The sequence below is a fragment of the Anser cygnoides genome, chromosome 17, assembly GCF_040182565.1.
Source record: "Anser cygnoides isolate HZ-2024a breed goose chromosome 17, Taihu_goose_T2T_genome, whole genome shotgun sequence".
Classification (NCBI taxonomy): domain Eukaryota; kingdom Metazoa; phylum Chordata; class Aves; order Anseriformes; family Anatidae; genus Anser; species Anser cygnoides.
Genome location: NC_089889.1, coordinates 273,337 through 292,376, shown reverse-complemented (window position 1 = coordinate 292,376; position 19,040 = coordinate 273,337). Strand labels below are relative to the sequence as shown.

Genomic DNA, 19,040 nt, shown 5'->3' with positions numbered 1-19,040 from the left:
ATAGCCTCTCCAGGTGCACAGAAAAAGCAGTTCAAGTGGTAAGAATCATGAGTGAAACCAGAATGAGAAAAATCTGTAATAACCTGGGTTATCTTTAGGAAAATAGCGTATTATCAAAAAAAACACATTTCAATCTACATTTAGGATCAACTCCTAGAAAAATAGTTAAAAACCTCATACAGGAATAGTCAATACTATGTCTACATTGAATGTCTCAGACAACAAACTCACAAGAACACACACGCTGCCTGGAAGTAATGCAGCACTGAACAGAAATACTGCTATGTCATCACTATGCTTAGTCTTCAATGTGCTACCCTTTAAAGGCCAGATGTCTGAAAACAGGATATATGGCCACAAGACCAAACGGGATGGGCTGCACATCTCTGATGTGCTAGCCTCAACCTTTCTATAGCCCTGAGGAAGGTATGTGAAATCTCAGTCCTTTTCCAGGTGTTATTTCAAGTACTGTATACTTACACTGTGAACTGTTTTGGACTTCTAGGCTAGAAACCATAGAGCTGAATTTTAAAGAGGTGAGAAACTTTTTCCTTGCATGTCCAAAACATTATTTCTTAATTCTTTTTGATTTTTTTTTGAATTTAATTGAAGTTCCAATAATAGTAATTAATAATTTTGTATTACTTTTGTCATCCTCATTTAACTGCTTGCTTTTCAGACTTGCAACATGCACTATGTACTAAGGGCCCTCTTGCAGTCACCCTGTTTTCCAGTGTGAAAGCGTAACAAGCTGTTTTCAGTCTACCATAAATTTGTTTTTTAACCCAAGTTTGTTTTGCACATTTAGTTTTTACTACTATCCAGTATTCAGACAAGATATTTTATTACAAAGTAAGTTACTTAAGTTTGTAAAAGACAGTCCTGTCGCCTCAAACATTAGTGACCAATACACTCCTGCTTACCTCCCATAAGCTATTTCTGTCCAAATAGAATGCAAGACATGAAACAGAACTGAAAACAAGAACAGTTGTACAAACACCTGGAACAGCTCTCACTTGGGGTACAACATCATTTTCTTCCCTATCACTCCAAGTATTTTTCCATACTGTGCCATTGCAACAAGTGGCCAAGAACAACAAAAACTACATAGTCATACTGTTATATTTGAAATTAGCTCCTACGAAGTTGATTTTTCTTTCAGGAATTCCTGTGGGAATGCAGAATCTATACCTTTTTCACCCTGTCTCGCTACTTCGTGAGTACTAAACATGTCACTTGAAAAGCACCGACCTTCACTCAGACTAGAGTATTCTGTACAACGAGAGTTACCAAGAAGAAGGAATTAGTTTTATTCAGACATCAAGCTACTGCCACTTGCATTCTCTATTATGGCTGCAGATCTTGCTCTAGCAGCTCTGGCCACCATACAAACCTATCTACACCGAACAGCTTGCAACATCATGTGCTCCAAGACATGACAAAGGCTGCTAAAGCACACAGCTACATGCACCACAGCAGTACTACTGGATCAGTGGGTGCATCAAGGCGGTAGATCAGCCACTGAAAGATCTAACCTCCAGAAATTTCTGTAGAGTTTCAAACTTCAGCAGGTCCAGACACTCTCCCCTCCCCATTGAGATACAAGACAAAAAGTGAGCTGCATTGCACTTTAATTGCACCAATACAGTTAAATATTAAAATGGAGAAAGCAACTCTACATAGCAAATGGAAAACAAGCATTTACACAGTAAATCCGTAAGATGTACAGACTATGTAGTTTTAACCCAGCTGTCTATACCTGAATAGACCATTAAAGCTTTCAGCATTAAAGAAAATGAGTATTTTGATTTTCAGGTTCAGCCAAATTGCCAAGTTACTGAGAAACCAACTTCTCTCATAAGCCAACACTGGGGGAGGGGGGGGCAACAGACACAGGGACAACACCCTAGGGTTTTTTTTCTTCATACCAGTAGAAATACATTGGCCATAATACATTGGCCATCACCCCACCTACCAGCATTCTTAGGTAGAAACGATCATTTTTCTGTATACACTTGATTTCCCACACACACACCCCTCAAGGGGCATATCCTATTACCCTGCCAGAATAGTTAACCAGGGAGAGTTAACACTGAGTTAGACACTGATCAGCTGGGGAAATAGTTCATTTGCAAAGCTATCCTCCCAGGCATGGTCAGTATCAAGTGGAGAGGACATATCACTGAAAGGTGACAGGGATCCTTCATATCCTGAGTCACTACCAGCATCCAACAGATAGCTTGAGGCTGCAAGGCTACAAGGAGAGGGAAGCAGATGAGAGATGCCCAGTTCTGGCATGAAGCTGTCTACAGGTTCCTCTTTCACAGAGGCTGGGATCTCAGCAATAGCTTTGTCTTCAGACGGAGAGAGAGATACTTCCTCAACTTTCACTAGCATATTGGTTTGGTTGCCCATTTTAACAGGAATCTCCAATATTAAGGGCTTTGTGTATACATGATCAAACCTTATGAGTTCATTAATGGCCTCCAGCTTAGCTGATGGGGACCCCAAAGAGGGAGAGGGGGAGGTCGGTATGGAATTTGTTTCTCCACAGATCTCTTCCTCCAGCTTTTCCAGGCATGCTGATTCTGAATCAGCACATTTGAGAAACATCTCTGGGTCCAGACTGTCCAGAAAGCCCAACAGGAGATCAGACTGCAGAATAAAACACTGGTTTAGAAAGACAGCCTAGAACTATTACAGCAAAACATCTGTTGCAGCATCAGTCCACCCTCACCTGGAAGTTAAAATATGCTAACATCACAAAACTAGGAGTTTTACTACAAACACCACTTATCAGAACAGAAAGTTACTTATTGTTCAGAACTTCTGTCCATTAGTTCTCTTGTAAGGGTACTACAGATTTTTATCAAACTCTGGATTAGATGTTCAATCTCTACTAGAAGCTCCTCTAAATCTTAGACCTATTGTATAAAAGCACCATAGAATCTCCTGAGTCCACAGAGCAAGTACCAGAACCAGGTGCAGGCAAATACGCCCACGACCAAAAGGTGTGTAACCTTCCTGTCTTTAAGTTTCTAAAAGAGATTCATATTGGACAGTCTTTAAGTTCCAACAGCCTTGTCAAGTATCAGACATCAAGAAAATAATTATCTGTTTACAACAGCAGTAAAAGCACAGTATGCATTTTGTATTTGTATGCTTTGCTGTAAGAACTAAGAGACTGTTCTGTGCAATATTATCTCAGATTACAAAAGCTAGACTTGTTTAAGTTGCATTAACTTGTCTTGTACTCACAGGATCCCTAGCTGTCTTGAGCCCCAGGTACAATATTCCAAAGCTTAAAAAACAAGCTAACTGTGGAAAGTCATCAAGAAACTTTACATCAAGAAGTTCTCAACTGAGTCTTAAATCCACAGTGGTTCTGAATTTCATGGGCATTTAGGACAGGAGCAGATGCTTACCTCAGAATCTGAAGAGTCACTGCCATCAGAATCCATGTGGAATTTGTCAGAAATGGTGACTGCTGGGCCTGCACCTGCTGCAGAGGAACACGTAGTCTGAGTGCTGCGGACTCAGCGGACCCGGTCACCAACCCGATCTCATCCACTTGTGATTCCATCACGACCTGGACCAAAGAAAAAGCTCTGTCAGTCATCACAGATGTTCTGGCAGACAATACAGCATCCTGAAGACCATGCTCTCTCTGCAAAGGCTTCCCCCATTAGTCTCTTCTTGCTTATGCAGTAGCAGCCTGAAGAGATGAGACCGCTTGCAAAGGTGACTCAAACTTCTATACCTCTGCAAACCCATCTTGTTCACCACTTTTAAATGAGAGCCTGGCCCCTCACTATCTCCCCTGTTCTTCTGAGACAGCCACACATAACTGTAAGAATTCTTATTTCGCTTCCACAGTATAACACAGAAATGCAGATGACGTAAAACAGCTTGGGACTAACCAGCTCACTATCTCCCACACTACCAATGGTGCTCGCTTCAGACTCAACAACTACTCGATCTGTGGGAAAGCCTCCGCTCGGAAGACAAGCGCATTTCTGGCACACAAAGCATGCTCTCTTCAGAGCATACCTGTTTCAGCCTAGAGACTCTCAACACTGGGATTAGTGCCCCCTGGCGCTGCCACGCAGTTGCCTCCTAGAGCACAGCGACTCTTGACAGGCTCTGCCGAGAAACAGAGCAAGACAGCCACCGAGAACGCCGCAATGCTCACCTTAGACTCGCTTTCCTTCTCTGTTTTCAGAACATCCAAACCCAGGCGGCAGCGGAGCTCCTGGTTCTCCAGGGAAAGGCTGCACGTCTTCTCCCGCAGGAGCTGGTTCTCCAGAAGCAGCTTCTGGTTCTGCAGAGAGCCGCGCAGGCAGGGGGGTCGCAGCAGGTGCCGCCGCAGCCACCCTCCCGCGGGGCCGCCGAGCTCCTTACCTCCTCCTCCAGCTCCACCACCTGCTGCTCCAGCTCCGTCATCCGCGCTTTCTTCCTGTCCCGGGCGCTCTGGGCCGCCACGCGGTTCTTCAGCTTCCTGCGGGGCAGCGCGGCCGTCAGCCCCGGCGGCTGCCCCGCGCGCCGAGCCGCGCCGCCCGCCCCCCACTCACCTGCGCAGCGCCTTCTCCTCCGGGCTCAGATGGGTGAGCCGCTGCCGTTTGCGGGCCGGCTGCGGAGCCCCCGGGGGACTAGGGGCCGCTCCCGCCGGCAGGACGACGGAAAGGCGCCGGCCGGCGGCGGGCTCGGCCGCCTCGCTGGGGATGAGGAGCAGGCGCGGGGCCGCGGCCCCGGGCAGCGCTGCCATGGCCGGCGCGGAGAGGACGGCCCGGGCCCGGCGCGCGCGGCGCTCTGCGGGCGCTGCCGCCCCGCCCGGGTTTCTGCCGTCGTGGCTCTTCCTCATTGGCCGTGACGAGCGGCGCCGGGCCGCCCGCGGCCGGAGGCGAGGCCGGGCAGCGATTGCATCAGACGCGGGGGCGGCCGGCGAGCGGCGGCGCGTGGCGGAGGGGCGAGGCCGCGGGGCGCCGGAAGCGGGGGGGGGGACGCCGGAAGCGGGGGGCCCGAGGGGGGTCCTCGCGGCCGGGCCCGCGCGGGGCCTTCGCCGGCGCCGGCCGCTGGGCCTGGTTGCGGCGCAGCGGGCGTGGGGGGCGCTCAGCTCGAGCAGCGTCTGGGGCGCGGGGACCGAGCAGGGTTAGAGGTGGCAGCGCAGCAAAACTTCCCTTTCTGGCATCCCGGATACCATCCGTCCCAAATCCCAACAGAAAGCAGGGAAAGGGCCAGCATTTGTGGGAACGCAACTGCTGGGAACGGAGCTATGCTGGATGCTGCGCAAAGGGTCTGAAAACAGGGAAGAGGTTAGTGACAGGCAAGGAGAGGCTGCTAGAGAGCCTGCAGCAGTGCTCCAGGTGTTCTATTTTGAATTGAATGTGTTTCTAAGCAGCAGCAATACTATGTGATAAGTGAGAAGCACCCTTTTCACATTATCTAATGGGGAATGTTGACAAAATGTAATGGGTTGACGTTAAATCCAAGCTATTTCAGACCCAGACAACTAGAGGTTTGGTAGCTAGGAAGCCTCGCAATATCATGCACGTACAAATTCAGCTGTTCAACAATGTGCGAGCAATAATAGGCAGCTTCCTAGGGCACGCTGTTTTGAAATGTCAGCCATACCTCAGTGCCCTAAGCTTCCCAGGATTTGCTCACAGGCAGTTAGTTGCCTGTTACCAAGTGGTTGTGAAATGTTAAAATTTTGGTTCCTTGAGTTTATTTCTGAAATCCACCCATACAGTGAGTTTAAAATAGATAAGATGTTAAACATTAAAGGAAAAACATTAGCTTTAAAAGTTCAAAGGCACTGCACAACTGGTGTGCTTGTCTGGAATTATTCCAGTATTGGAGTACTGCCAGGCTTTCACGATAACAAAGAACAAACCCTGCATTTGTAAGTTTTTGTTTGTTCTTTCCTTACTCACTGCAGTACGACATTTAGTTAAGTCTGATAGTTCACATTTCTACTTTGATGCCTTTGTGAAAATTGTGGCAACTTTTGATAAGCCTTTTATTCTGAGTGCAGAAAATTTGTTCTGGTCCTGCTTGGCCCCTCAGATACCTATTGTTAAAAACTAACTGCTTCTCCTTTGTATGTCTCTTTGGGGTTTGTAATCATATTTATTCTCTAATTATAATCAAAATTAAAAGCTTTACTGTTTTCTAACAAAATGCGGACCAATATTAATATATTTTGCTAATATCAGACATTTGTGTCAAATTAGTTGCACATTTTTACAGCAAATGAAAATGTTGAACATTTAAAGCAGACAGGCTGCCCCTGCTTGTGCTGCTTTCTGATATTTGTAGCTATACTACTAAAACTAGCTGTGATGTGATTTGTCATATAGATACCCAGATTTCTTAGCATTATGGCTGAAGAAAAACCCTAATTTTGTGTCTCTATGTGACTTAATTTTTCTGATTAATTTTAAAAAGAACCAGAGTAAAAGCATTATGTTCCTTCTACAACCAACAGTTACAATCATGAGTAAACTTCAGAAGTGCATATGTGCTGCTAGGGGTACAAGAGCCATGTAACAGTGGTATGTGACCAGGCTGGAACAGTGACAGAACTGGAAGCTGCCATTGGCATTGGTGGTTTCCACTCTTACTGAATGTAATAATGGTATCCATTAACATGCTTGGTGTTAGTGGTAACATATGGCAAAGAAAGCCCTGAGACCCTCTAGTCTTGTCTTGTTGAGTAATTGTAGTAGCATTGCTAAGGCTAGCAGTGGTATAGTTACTGAGAATATGTTTAGGCTTATAAATATTGTGTTACTGCCTTAGGATACGTAGAATCTTTTATTAACTATATGGTAAGCTACTGGGTAAAAAAGTGGAAACTAAAAAGTTAAATAAAGCTTGTCTTGAACTGAGACACCCTTTCTGAAAGTTATAATTAAAGGACTTCAAGTTTAATTCTGATTTTTGCCATTTTTTTTCAAACTTGCTGTTTACACGTTCCTTTTTTCATATTTCTGTTTTTTCAGGCATTGGATTCAAGCCTGTGATCCACATGACAGTACTCAAGTTATTCAAGAAAGCTTCTTACCCTGCCTTTTAGTTCAGCACCACCATCTAAAGGATGTGCCAGTGAGGATACTGTTGGCTGTCCTGCCAGAAACAACATTAGTTCCTGCCAACACACTTTTATGTGGTATGTTCAGGTGGCTGACCCACCGAAGGAAATAGTTTTGTCTAACAAAGGTGGATAGGCTTTCCCCTTTCTCAGATACAGAGAAAGAAATATGAGTTGAATGTTATCTACATGTGAAAAAAGGGTGAATAAAGGAGGGAAAGAAAATGGGAGAGTATAGAGAAAATATAGTTTAACTAATAGGTTTAACTAATAGTCTGAGAAGGAGCTTGTTTGCCCAATGCGTGTCTAACACACTTGGAAGGTTGCTTAGGGCGTCGAGCTCATGTCAACAGCTGGCATATTCCCAGCTCTGTATCAATAGCTGAATAAATGAGAAGGGGAACTGTTCTGCAGCCTAAAATGAGGTTATTCCAAACCCATAATGTTTGTAATATGCTTTGTATCCATTTTACTTATTCTTAAATTTCATCAATACACATTGGGATGGAAAAGTGCATCTCTCAAAATTCTAGTTCTTTCAGTCTTCATGCGGAAATTCACCTTATCTTTCTATAAAAAACTCTACTAACATAGCTGCTGAGTTTATTGTTAGCTGGAGCAGGGGAAATTTCGCTTCAGCCATATTACTGGGTTTTCTGGGGGTACTGGCAACACTATTTCTTCTGGTCTTATCAGTTCAGGCTTCCTGGAAACATGGGATTTTTGTTGCTCCTCTGGGTTTGAATGGAAGGGCTGCTCTTAATTCTTGTAGTGGGTCACAACAATTTACAGGTAAGGTGATAATAAAAGGTATAGCACTTTTCAGCAAAGGCTGTCAAGCCTAGCAGGAACAGTGAGATACCTCTTCCTCGGCAGAAAGGTGGTACTGCTATACTAAGATGAATTATGCAGAATCTGCATCCTTTGCTTACTGCGTGGAGCTGCCAACCTGTCTGCATTCTGTAGGAAGTGAGGTTGGCTTTGCCTTCTCTTTACAGCGTCTCAAGCAAGTGCTGCAGAAAGGTGATTTTTTGCTCAGCTATCACCCTTTCTCCGTTAATACTTATTATTGAAACTTTGCCTCATTGGCTTCTATGATTGCTTCCAGTGTGTCGCCGTAAAAGCGTGGAAAAGACTAAGTCCAGCTTCAAACCCTGGTTCTCATGCAAGCATCTTACAAACACTTAAGAAGTTTGCATTCTATTTCTTCACCCTGATGTTCTGTCCACATACGTTACTGGCACCTGTTACTACCCAGAATTACAATGAACAATGGTAGGTCTGCCTCATTTCCATCTTAGACATGTTTGGGAGCCACAGGTATAGTCTGGAGATTCTTACTTTGGTCATCATTATAGTGCAGTACTTTGACCCAAGTGGCTTTTGTGGTTGAGGGAGAGATCCTATCACATTTGTACCTTGAGGGAATCTTGTTACACCTTTTCTTCCATTGCCTTTGGAACGTCATGCTGAAGTTCTATATTTTCTCCCACAGCTGTGTCTTAGCCACTACAGACAGTGTATGTTCATTCAGAGAGTGTACATCTTGTGATACAGATCACATGCCCTGGTACTGGAATTCTGTCTCCCCATCCCAATAGAATTCTTTTTCCCACCGTTATAGTGAAGCTTTGCTTCTGATTCACAAGAGAAGTCTGAGTTAACTCAGACATTCATGAAGATTGGCTAGAGGTTGGACCTTTTACAAGGGCTTTTTTCAAGGAAAGGAGGGTCTTCAACCATTTTCATTGGAATTCTCAGCAGCCAAAGGCGTGGAAGCCCATCTTGCAGCTCCTCTAGGCAGTTTAGCAGCATTGCCCATGTTCAAAGAGGTTGTGCCGTATTTGAAGTTTTGCTGGTAGCTCAGTAGGCATAAATTTCATGCAGGACCTTATAAAAACAGGCAGGTGAAAAGGCAAGTTCTGAAAGACTGACAATAGGTGCATGTATAGAAAGTGATTGACTTTTTTTTTTTTTTTTAAGTATGATCCCCCATTGTTACCCTGTCTTGTAATAACTTTTTTTGCACCACAGATTTTTTTTGCCAGCAAAATCATTCATGCTTCATGGCTTCTTACATTTTGTATAATTCCTTATTTTACTGTAACAGAATACAAGGCAGCAGATTTATCTTAACATGCTCTGATGATATGTTGTCTCTTTTTGGAGTAGTAACAGTAAATTTAAGACCAAGCAACCTATATAAAGAGGTCAGAATGTTCCCTGCATCTATATATTTCTTCTGTTCACTGGATTTCACTTGCATTATAATTCCATATGCTTCATTTTGTTAGTTTCCTCTAAAACTAAAGAATTACCTGGTCTTAGGTAAGACCGGAAATAAAGAAATCTATACAGTTAAGTAATATTTGCATTTTTTTGTAATTTTACTACTTTTTTTTCAGAAAACTGGCATGTGTATTCAGTAGCAGAGGTCTCAGTACAGAGGTAGCCTGCCAATCCCTGCTGCTCTCATCTGAAAGCTGATTACCCCCAGCCACCAGTCACAGAATACTGATTATTAAAGACAAACCTTACTTGTTTACAAGGAAATTTCAGAATTTTGAGGTAAAGAGCTCTTAGCCTGATTCGTGTTTTGTCTGACAGAAACAAATTTCTCCTGCATATTCAGAGACTGGAGTAATTTCTCCTTTTAAGTTCATGGGAATTTAAAAGGAGAAAAGTTATAGACAACACAGTAAATGGAAAGGCAGTGAAGGGAAGGGAATGTTTACCAGCAACCCTGTGCTACTAGTTCTGTAAAAATGAAACACTACTGGAAAGCTCTGCAAACATTGTTCGTGTAAACAGAGTTTTATAAATAGTGACTGGATGCCCTTGGCAAGATTTATGTCATCTGCCCGTCCCTGAGAGACTCAACTGGGAATTGAACAGCAGTGGACCAGTTGGCAAGGAAAGTAGGCTCAGTTCAGGGAATCTGGTGGGTATCAGGGAACTATCTGATCTGTGAATGAATCTCACAGGCTAGGGGAGGTGGTTGTTCAGTGTCCTGCTTTGGGTGTGTGTTTTGTTCTGGCTTCTGTTTATAACTACCTTGCTTAAGGGATGTTGAGCCCATCCCTTTCCAACACCATGCCTTCATCCTTGTCTCTATCTCATTGCATGGATTCCCTTTTCCTTTATAAAGGTTCCACTATTGGCATCTCTGGTGCTTGGCTGTGACTTGTTTGACTGTAATACCTATTTCCATGCTGTAGTTCTACTTCAGCTCCTTGGCTGTTTTCTTTCTAGCTTGGTCCTAAGCACGGTGTTCCACTGCAAAGTTCTGCCAATACAGCTGATGAGAAAATGTGGACCTGAAAGTTGTGCTGATTATGCAGGATTTTGAGGTTCTGGAAGATGCCCCATTTTGACATAATTTCCAGATGTGATTACGGTCTTGGCCAAACTAAAGGATAGAGTTGTGTGCTGCAAGCTCTCTTTAGAAGTGATGTTGTTTGAGAGGTATTGTGTCCACTTCTGTACATTGATGCGTGATGATGCATTTGTGGTGGTAGTTACAAGTAAAAGGACAAAGATAAAAGTACTATACTCAATTGAGATGATACTTTGAGTGCATCTTTAGGGGTGATGTTGCAGAACAGGCAATAAAAGAGAGACCGAACTCGCTGTTTTACTGTCCCAGTGAACTGGCAGCCTGTGTTCTGGATTCTGTGTAAATATTTAACGTACTGAGTGAGATCTGAGGAAAGTAGCCAACTGTTGAAATCTCACATACCTAAAAGCTCCTGTTCCAGTAAATTTTCCTGTTTGCACATCCTGGTTCAGAACTGGAGCCTCTGCTTGGAAATACTCTGGGAGGTAAACAACTGTGCTTAGGAAAATTTGATGACTACTTCCTGCTGGCAAAACCTAGCTCTTTGGAGCAGTGCTAGCTTTTGAAAGGAAATACCTTCTCCTATTTCTTAGGCTTCATTCCCTAGGCTTTGGAATTCTCTTAGAACTTCAGAGTCCCTGAGAGTCCTGGCAACTTTTATTGTTTTGTAATTTTGAAATGATTTCTATACATTCTTCTGCTTGAGTGCCTTCACCTAATTCTATTTTTTTTTTGTACACAGAAGCCTGTATCCAGCTGTCATAAGAGAGCCACCATGAAAAGGGGCAGAGAAAAATTATCAGGAAATAACACGTTAGGAATGAGTTCAGTCTCATCATAAGTTCAGCATGACCCAAAATGTGAGGAGCGTTATCAGAATTGTATGCCTCCTACCTCATACCTTTTTATTTTGCTGAATGCTCTGGGGGTGAAGGATAACAGCTGGTGCTCACAGAGGGACAAGTCTATTATCATTCCTTTCTGGTAACTTCATTTGCTCTGTTAGCACTTGATCTTAATGATAATTTTCAAGTAATTGATCTGGGACGGTTGAAGCTCTTTCTATTCTAATTAAATGGATTGTATACTAGTAACTGAATGTGGAAAATGCAGTGCTTTAGGGTGATTAATTAAAAGTTCCTGTCAGAGTTTGTAACTTAGGTGAGTCTTTAATACATAAGATGAAATAGAGTAAATAGTTGCTTAATTCACCTTTGCATGAATGAATCAATTTTTAATGTAGTAATTTTTTCATTTTAGCCAGTCCCAATTTAATTGCTTTTTTTTTTTTTTTTTGGAATTCAGAAGTCTATTTGTTGGCTTTAAACTTAGTAGTGTGGGATTTGTCCATTGCAATTAGTATCAACAGCTGACACATTATACACATTAATTACATGCTTTGAAATTATTTTGTATTGTTTATATGTTGTTCACTTTAAATAGTGGGTTGCTTGAGGTAGGGGCTGCAAGAACAGCAACTTGTACCATACATTGACTCCAGAAACACTAGTCACAATGTTAAATTAAATAGAGAAGCGTTTATAGTCTTAAGGCTTCAAATACTGTTGGAGTTGTGAAGGCTCTTCATGGTTTTCAGTGGGCTTTATACCAAGACTGTGAGTAGCTTTGCTTTTCCAAGTCATCAGATAAATAAAAACTTTCGATTATTGTAAAAAAATCACTATTTATGCAAAGCTCAGTGGAAACCATCAGGTTTCACAAGACAGCTCAATGACACACATCTAGCTGCCGTATCAGGACCAAACTTGCCCAGGTGTGCAGTACTTGCCAAGACCAAGCTCTGCTTGAATAGACAGCGACAGCACGGGAAATACTCCATGTATCTAATTCTGCTTAAAACTTTGTTTATGACAATTGCAGTAGCAAGAACCAACTTTTCATTAGGAATTACTGGTACTAGAATGTGAATTTATGCAGGGGGATGCAACTAAATTGCCCTTGTTTGCTTCTTTTTTTCTCAAGGCATGTTAAATTTAACCTTTAACTTTTTCTCTCTGCTGCTCATCAGTTAGTATTTAGATTGTATGTAAATGTGTTTTTCAGAAATATGTGACGTATGTTATTTATGTGTTGGATGCTTTTTCAAAGAGAACAAACTGCTACATGCTATTGTAGGAATTACGCAGCTGCCACCTGGACCATGGTTCCAATTATGCTGTAGCCACCTGTTGCAGGAATTATGCTGTCACCACCTCCGACTTCACTTGGTTCAACCCTAACTGAATGCCTCAAATCGAATCAGCTCATTATTATAATAGTGATCATTTATTAATAGAACGCTTGACAGTTTGAGCTGGGTGCCTCCAAGGAGTGACCTAGATTGTCCGATAGCCTTCTGATTTATAGTCCTCACTCCTCCACATCTCCTTTGCACGCCATCTATGTTATCCAACAGCATTTCTGGGCCTGGGGCTTCACCTTCTCCTTATAGGTCTCTTTCTGTCTCCAGGCCTTTCTTTGTATTTATGACTTCTCTCTTGCTCTTATCTCAAAAGTTAGGAAACTTTGTAGTTAGTCTTGTTCCTACTCCCTTGTATTCTAGTTTCAACTGGTTCTGGGTTACTGTTTTCTCCATTTAAAAACAAAAGGTTAAAAGTACATTCCCACAGCCTAAGGCTTCCTCAGCTTTAGTTACTAGTGCTAAGCTGTTACATATTTCTTTTTCTACAGTCTCCTTTTGTTTTTATTAGCATACCGGCTACTTATATCGGTGTTGAATAACAATAGCCTCTAACATAAATTGATTTTTGGTTACACCAAAATCACACAAATTACAGTACTGTATACATACAACGATACCTATAGAGATACTTGCAAAGATAATAACCCATATGCTGTGGTCCACCTGTAGTTTCATCTATTTTCCTCTAATTTCCCAGTACTTTGGCTAAAGGTGTCCCCTTTTCTATGGTAGGTGTATTTCCCACTTCAGCACGCTCCCAGAATTTAACCTGTATTTAAAGCGTAAATTTAAAACTCACCAGTCAGCACCTCCCATCCCCAAGGCCCTGGGTGAACTCACCTGATACCAGCAAATAGACAGTTGGAGGTGAGAGGGTCTAATGGTGGCTGCCCAGCAGCCTACCTGGGTCACCAAAACCGTTGAAGGAGTTACACCACTGCCCCCATTAATACAGGAATTAATGCAGAATTATTCTACTGTCAATATTCTTTTGATCTGACCCTAGGGTCCCATGGCTTAAGAATCAGGTAATCTTTTGAAAGATGGTTATTAGTCTCACACAATTCTACGGCTTGAGCTGGGCGCCTCTCAAGAGGGACCCCATTTCATATTGGCTTTGGTTTTATGTAGTTTTTTGAAGTAACCTCCCTGTAGCGACACTGTCAGTGCTCTGCTGTTCTCCAGTCAGTCATTATTGTCTGGGGTCTCCTTGCTTCTCAGTTCATTCATCTGTGGTTTCCTTGGTGGTATCTTTGGCCTGTGGCCTTTTCAAGTTTATGCATATTTCCCTTATCTGCTGGTCAAAGCTAGTTCTTCTGATCTTAGTTAGCTATGCAGTTTCACACCAATGTTACAAGTGTAGTTTCTCACGGCCTAAGGCTTGATTAACTTTAGTGCTAAGCAGCTAATGCTAGCTAATGCTAAGCAGTCTGCTTTCTACAATGATGCCATGATGAACACATAAAATTAACAATAATCTAGAATTCAGTGAAGTTGTAACTGGAACTGAGTAGAGCTGATGTATAGCAATTGCGGGGGCAGGTTTAAGAATACAGAGGAAGACATTTGTGTGGATGTATTTGAAGGTACTTCTTGCAGAATGAAGGGATATTGCTTCCAAAGATAATTTTGGAAAATTTGGCTCCAGATGTTCTTACTGATCCTGTCTGTCCTTGCGAAGATTTTACATGAGCAAATAGCATATAGTAACAATTTTAGTTTATTTCTTAGTACTCGTTTTTCTTTCTTTGCTTACATGATCTCTTGTGCCTGCCCTGAAGGAATCAGTACATCATGCATATCTGCGCTGCATTGCAACTCTCATATAAACATGTGCTGTATATTGTACAACAGTTTGCAAAAAGAAAAGGCTGCAGTTAACTAAATAAGGATATTTTTAGTATGGTTTAACATATTTCAGTTTTGCAGGTCTGATTCATTATCATCTTTTCCCTTCAGTAGACAATTGTACTTTTACAGAAAGAGTGAAGGGTTCCTAAATCAGAATGTTTGCACTTCATACAGATTTAAATAAATACACATTGTTCAAGACGTTGGAAACCTTAATTTTTCAAACATTACCGGGGAGTTTTGTTCACTTTTTTTTTTTTTAATGTCATTGAAGCTGTTGTGACTAGTCTGTTGATTAATTTGGATTGCTTCAATGCTGATTAACTTAAAAAAAATGTTTCCAAATTTTAACTTTAAATAGCAAGAGAAAGTCACAGCTAGATGACATTTTTTTCTTAACATAAATTGACACAGTGCTTTTTGTTTTTTGTTTTTTAATTGAGCTGACAAGGGACAATAGTTTGTTAATTTAAATTAGAGTAATTGATGATAATGATGAAAACATATCTTTCATAAATATTAAAAACATTTTGCCCATTTCAGTTGGCCTTTTGTTCATAACTGCAGTAGTAAAATTTGAGTGCATGAAAATGAAGGGTATGAGAGGCATCTTCAATTCAGACTAACGTTTCTGGAGATATTTTGGCACATTTCATACATACTTGGTGTGTTTTGCCAGTGGGCAAAGGAACTTCTCTAGCTTTTCAAGTGTAGGAGGTCACCTACTGGTTGCTCTGCTTTAGTGCACCTCAGCATCTCTTCCTGAAATGCAGCAGCAGATGTGACATAAGGGGTGTTGGAGATACATTTCCATGTACCAAAAGATGATAACTGTTGATGCTGCTTCAGTAATGGAAACTCATCAGGCACTCAGGCATATTTGAGTAAAGCTTTCAGTCAAGCCTAAGCCTTTGTGCTGTGCAATCATGTCTCCAGAGAAGTAGGGTAACAATTTTACCTGGTGATTAAAATGGGCAGGCATGTACATGAATTTACACAGAAAATGATGTATCTCCTGTTTACTTGCTTATTAGGAGGTACAGCAATTTCACTTGCTTATGAAATATGCTGTAGTCCTGGTCTCTGCAGAGGGTGGTGTTAAAACATGTAGGGAACATGGACAATAGAAAGTCTGAGTTGTCAGTTACTGAAATCATCTGGAAAGGCACATGTGGTGGTATGACTGAGATAAGTGGCTCTCTTCATCCTTTATATGGCTACTTGTTCTGCTGTGAGGACTTCTCAGGTACAGTTTACTGTGAAAACACAGTTCTCAAGTTTGGTTTAAGAATTACTCTAATGAAAAACTTACCTTCTCACTCAGTTAAGAATCAAGTAAGTCCCTCTGGTCATCAGAACCTCTATCCAGTTGTACAGAACTCTGCTGCTGATGTTAGATTGCTTCTGATACCCATTTAAAGCAAGGGTAGATGTCACTGCACTGCACTGCACAGTGCAATCAAAGTATGTCCTGAATCCCTCAATGATGTTCTTTAATCTACACAAGGGGGCCTCTGAAACACCACTTGCTTCTTAAACTTGAGTGTAGCATAACAGCCCAGAATACCAAAGTAAATGCTAAATAAATATCTGTAATGTAGAAGGAAGATGCTGAGTCAATGTATTTTACAGTTATACTGTGGGACCCTTTTTTTCCTTTGCTTCAGTTTAATGATTTGATCAAAGGAAATGGCAGACAGTTCTTCCTCTAGGAAGGCCAGCAGATAGAAACGGAGATGCAAATCAACTTCAAAGGAAAATTGCTAGTTGCAGTTAAAACAGGCATTTATGGTATTTATAAACCATTATTAAGAATGCTTAGAATACTTTGACTAATTTTTAAACAGGAGTTACCAACAAATCCACTGGTACTATCCAGACTTTGTTATTTTGACAGTGTTTAAAATGTAATGTTTAATCATAATTCTTTCATTTTAATCCAGTTGTATTGGCGTGCTTCTTTTTGATCAGTCAGTGATATTTTTCTCAGTTTCTCTTGTGTCTGACATGGACTTTGAAAGAAAAGGCAGTGTCTTAGGCATGGATGAACAAGTGAATGACTATGATTAAGCTACTGTGTGAATTTATAACCTAGAAGCAATTTGAGGTAACTGTATGCACGTTTACATCCTCTAGTTAATGTGAAGTAATCTCATGCCCACAGTTATTTCATGGTAACTTGCTTTTATGCTCACATTCTCAATCCTTTTCCAAATGCTTTGGAGCGATAATTTAGGAATTAGCACAACTGTCTGCAGTCATCATACAGAGACTGATTTTTCAACCTGAAGGTGTGTCAGAATTATTATTTTAAGTCTAATGCCGAAGTGAAATACTATTGGTCTTCAAGGGGGGAGAAAGAAGGTGATTCTTTAATGGACTTTGCTCCTCCCCCTCCCCCAAATTAAATTGTTATTCTCATCTAGCGTTCTCTTTTGGTCCTGTATGATCAGAAATTTTTTATTAGTTGGAGATAGCAATAATCCCCTCTCCTCCCCTCCTCTCTCTTTTTTTTTTTTTTTCTTAAATGGCAGCTTGTGGTGAAACTTCTGATGAATACCAGTTAGTTAAAAGGAAAAAGAGTGCCATTACCTTCTATGTGGGTACAGTATTGCAACTACTTCAGTTGTTAGAGCACAAATATGAAAAGGTCATTGCTCACCAGTGGGGGGAGACAGTCACTGGACTCTGCAGTGACATGTTGCCCTTACCATCGCAAATGGATTTCCCACTGAAATACGCCAGTCTGAATTATCTGGTGTTATCAGATCACTTCTTATGATAAGTCACAGGAGTAAGAACCGTGTTTTTCTTACTACTTCATGTGTTCAAGCAGCCCCTTTTAAGAGATTTTCTTTTTTCTTTACAAAGTAAATGAAAGATGAATTATGCTCCACACAAGGTCTTGTTGATACTGGAAACAGTCTCGATCAGACAAATTCAAAATTCACAGTAACTGAAGTAAACTTTTAATCCATGCTCATTGGTCAGTTTCTTTATTTCTTTGAGAAGGGACCATATTTTCCATTGTTATGCTAAAATTTTTGATGATATCTGAGAAAAATTCTTTAAAAGTTCACATTATTACTGGCTGAAAGTTCAGCCAATCTTTTGAGTGCTGTTTTTGCTCTACTTATCACAGACTAAATAAGCATTGCAGGTTGTCAGGTAGCTTAGAAGAGGTTGGGTTTTGGTAATTTGTCATAAGAAAGCACTTAATCGAAAATGTCATCTGCTCTTTGCTATACTAATAACTGATACTAGGTTTCAGCCAGGGTCTCTCAGTAGTCAGGAGGATAAACAAACTAGTGCCAAAACAGTAGACCCAAAGATACATTGTTTTCAGTATATTTTTTCTTAATAGTGCTGGGCCCCTGCCCTTATTGCCTCCCTTCAGCAACCTGAGTTCTCGTCTTCCCTGCTTTTCACATTCCTTAAGCATCCCCATCATGCAGAAGACAACATATGCTGTGGCTAATCTGCTGCTGTGCACATACGTTTTTTCTGGCTTCTGCCATGCAGAATGTGTAACAGCTGAACACCACCACCCCCCCCCACCCCCCCCCCGGGACACTGTTCTATACCAAACATTTACATGCACACATTTCTTTATGTCATTTCATAGTGGTAACTCCTTAAAATGCACATTAGTTACAAAAGCGTCATGTTAATTAAGTGGGATACATTAGAAAGGATCCTTTTTAAACAAACAAACAAACAAACAAACCTGTAAGATCAACAACAAACAGACTGTTCTTTGGGCAGTAGAATTGAAAAAGCTCAGTTTCCTAGATGTTTTTCTGCTGCCCTGGCTTTCCCTGTCTCCTGCATGTCCTTCTGGATGCTGCTGCAGTACCAAGTCCAGAGCATCTGATTTTCACAAAATTTGCAAGAATATACTGTCTTAAGACCTCCAATCTGCCCTTAAGCTTTGTTAAAAGTAGCTAATATGTTCATAAGGGTGACGGGGCTGTCAGGCAGATAACACATGTTTAACTTCATTATGAAATGAGGCTAAAAGAGGTTCTCAAGGGGTTCTCCAGTGTGCTGTACTTGTGGTTGACTGCACGGATGTGACAGAAAGCAGCTTTCAGACGTCTTCTTTCAAATGTAGAGATGGCAAAGATCAAGGAAGCTGGATTACTGCCTCATTTAATATTGAGAATGGCTGGTGATCACATTATGAGTGGTTATCAGTGTTTTGTTTTCTTCTTGTCTGATGTGCAGAGCTGTACTTCCTGCACAATATTCCATCTTTGCTCTCAGTACAAAATCATTAATTTTGTTTTGGGCTTTTTCTGTAACATTAATCACAATAGTCTGTGGGTACTACACTAGCATTGTTTTCTCTCAGGAGCACTGTGGGAGGAGGAGGGCCCTATAGAACCCATTTCTTTGCCAGGAAAATGAGACGTAGGAAGTTTAGTGTCAAAAGCATCCATTGATGTTGACTGCCCTCTTTTCAGGACATACTTTCTCAGACCATTTGGCGTTATATATCATTTCATTATGTTAAAATCACAGCTCTCATTGACCTCAGTTGCAGTTATAAATGT

At 41.5% G+C, this 19,040-nt stretch overlaps 2 protein-coding genes across 3 annotated transcripts in view; one reads left to right on the top strand and one right to left on the bottom strand.

Moving 5' to 3' along the window:
- Positions 1-1,614: 1,614 nt before the first annotated feature.
- Positions 1,615-4,937, bottom strand: XBP1 (X-box binding protein 1). The gene is given in 6 exon segments (XM_048073925.2): positions 1,615-2,655; positions 3,426-3,533; positions 3,536-3,589; positions 4,193-4,321; positions 4,402-4,498; positions 4,572-4,937. Coding segments are annotated over 6 exon segments (1,236 nt in total). The 5' UTR covers positions 4,862-4,937; the 3' UTR covers positions 1,615-2,097.
- An 82-nt stretch (positions 4,938-5,019) lies between these two features.
- Positions 5,020-19,040, top strand: part of ZNRF3 (zinc and ring finger 3) — a 112,093-nt gene continuing 98,072 nt past the window's right edge. Inside the window, exons 1-2 of one of the 2 annotated variants that reach the window (XM_013193644.3) lie at positions 5,020-5,312; positions 7,005-7,171. The gene's annotated coding sequence lies outside the window, so the exon portion shown is untranslated. The other variant, XM_048073665.2, reaches the window with a different exon arrangement.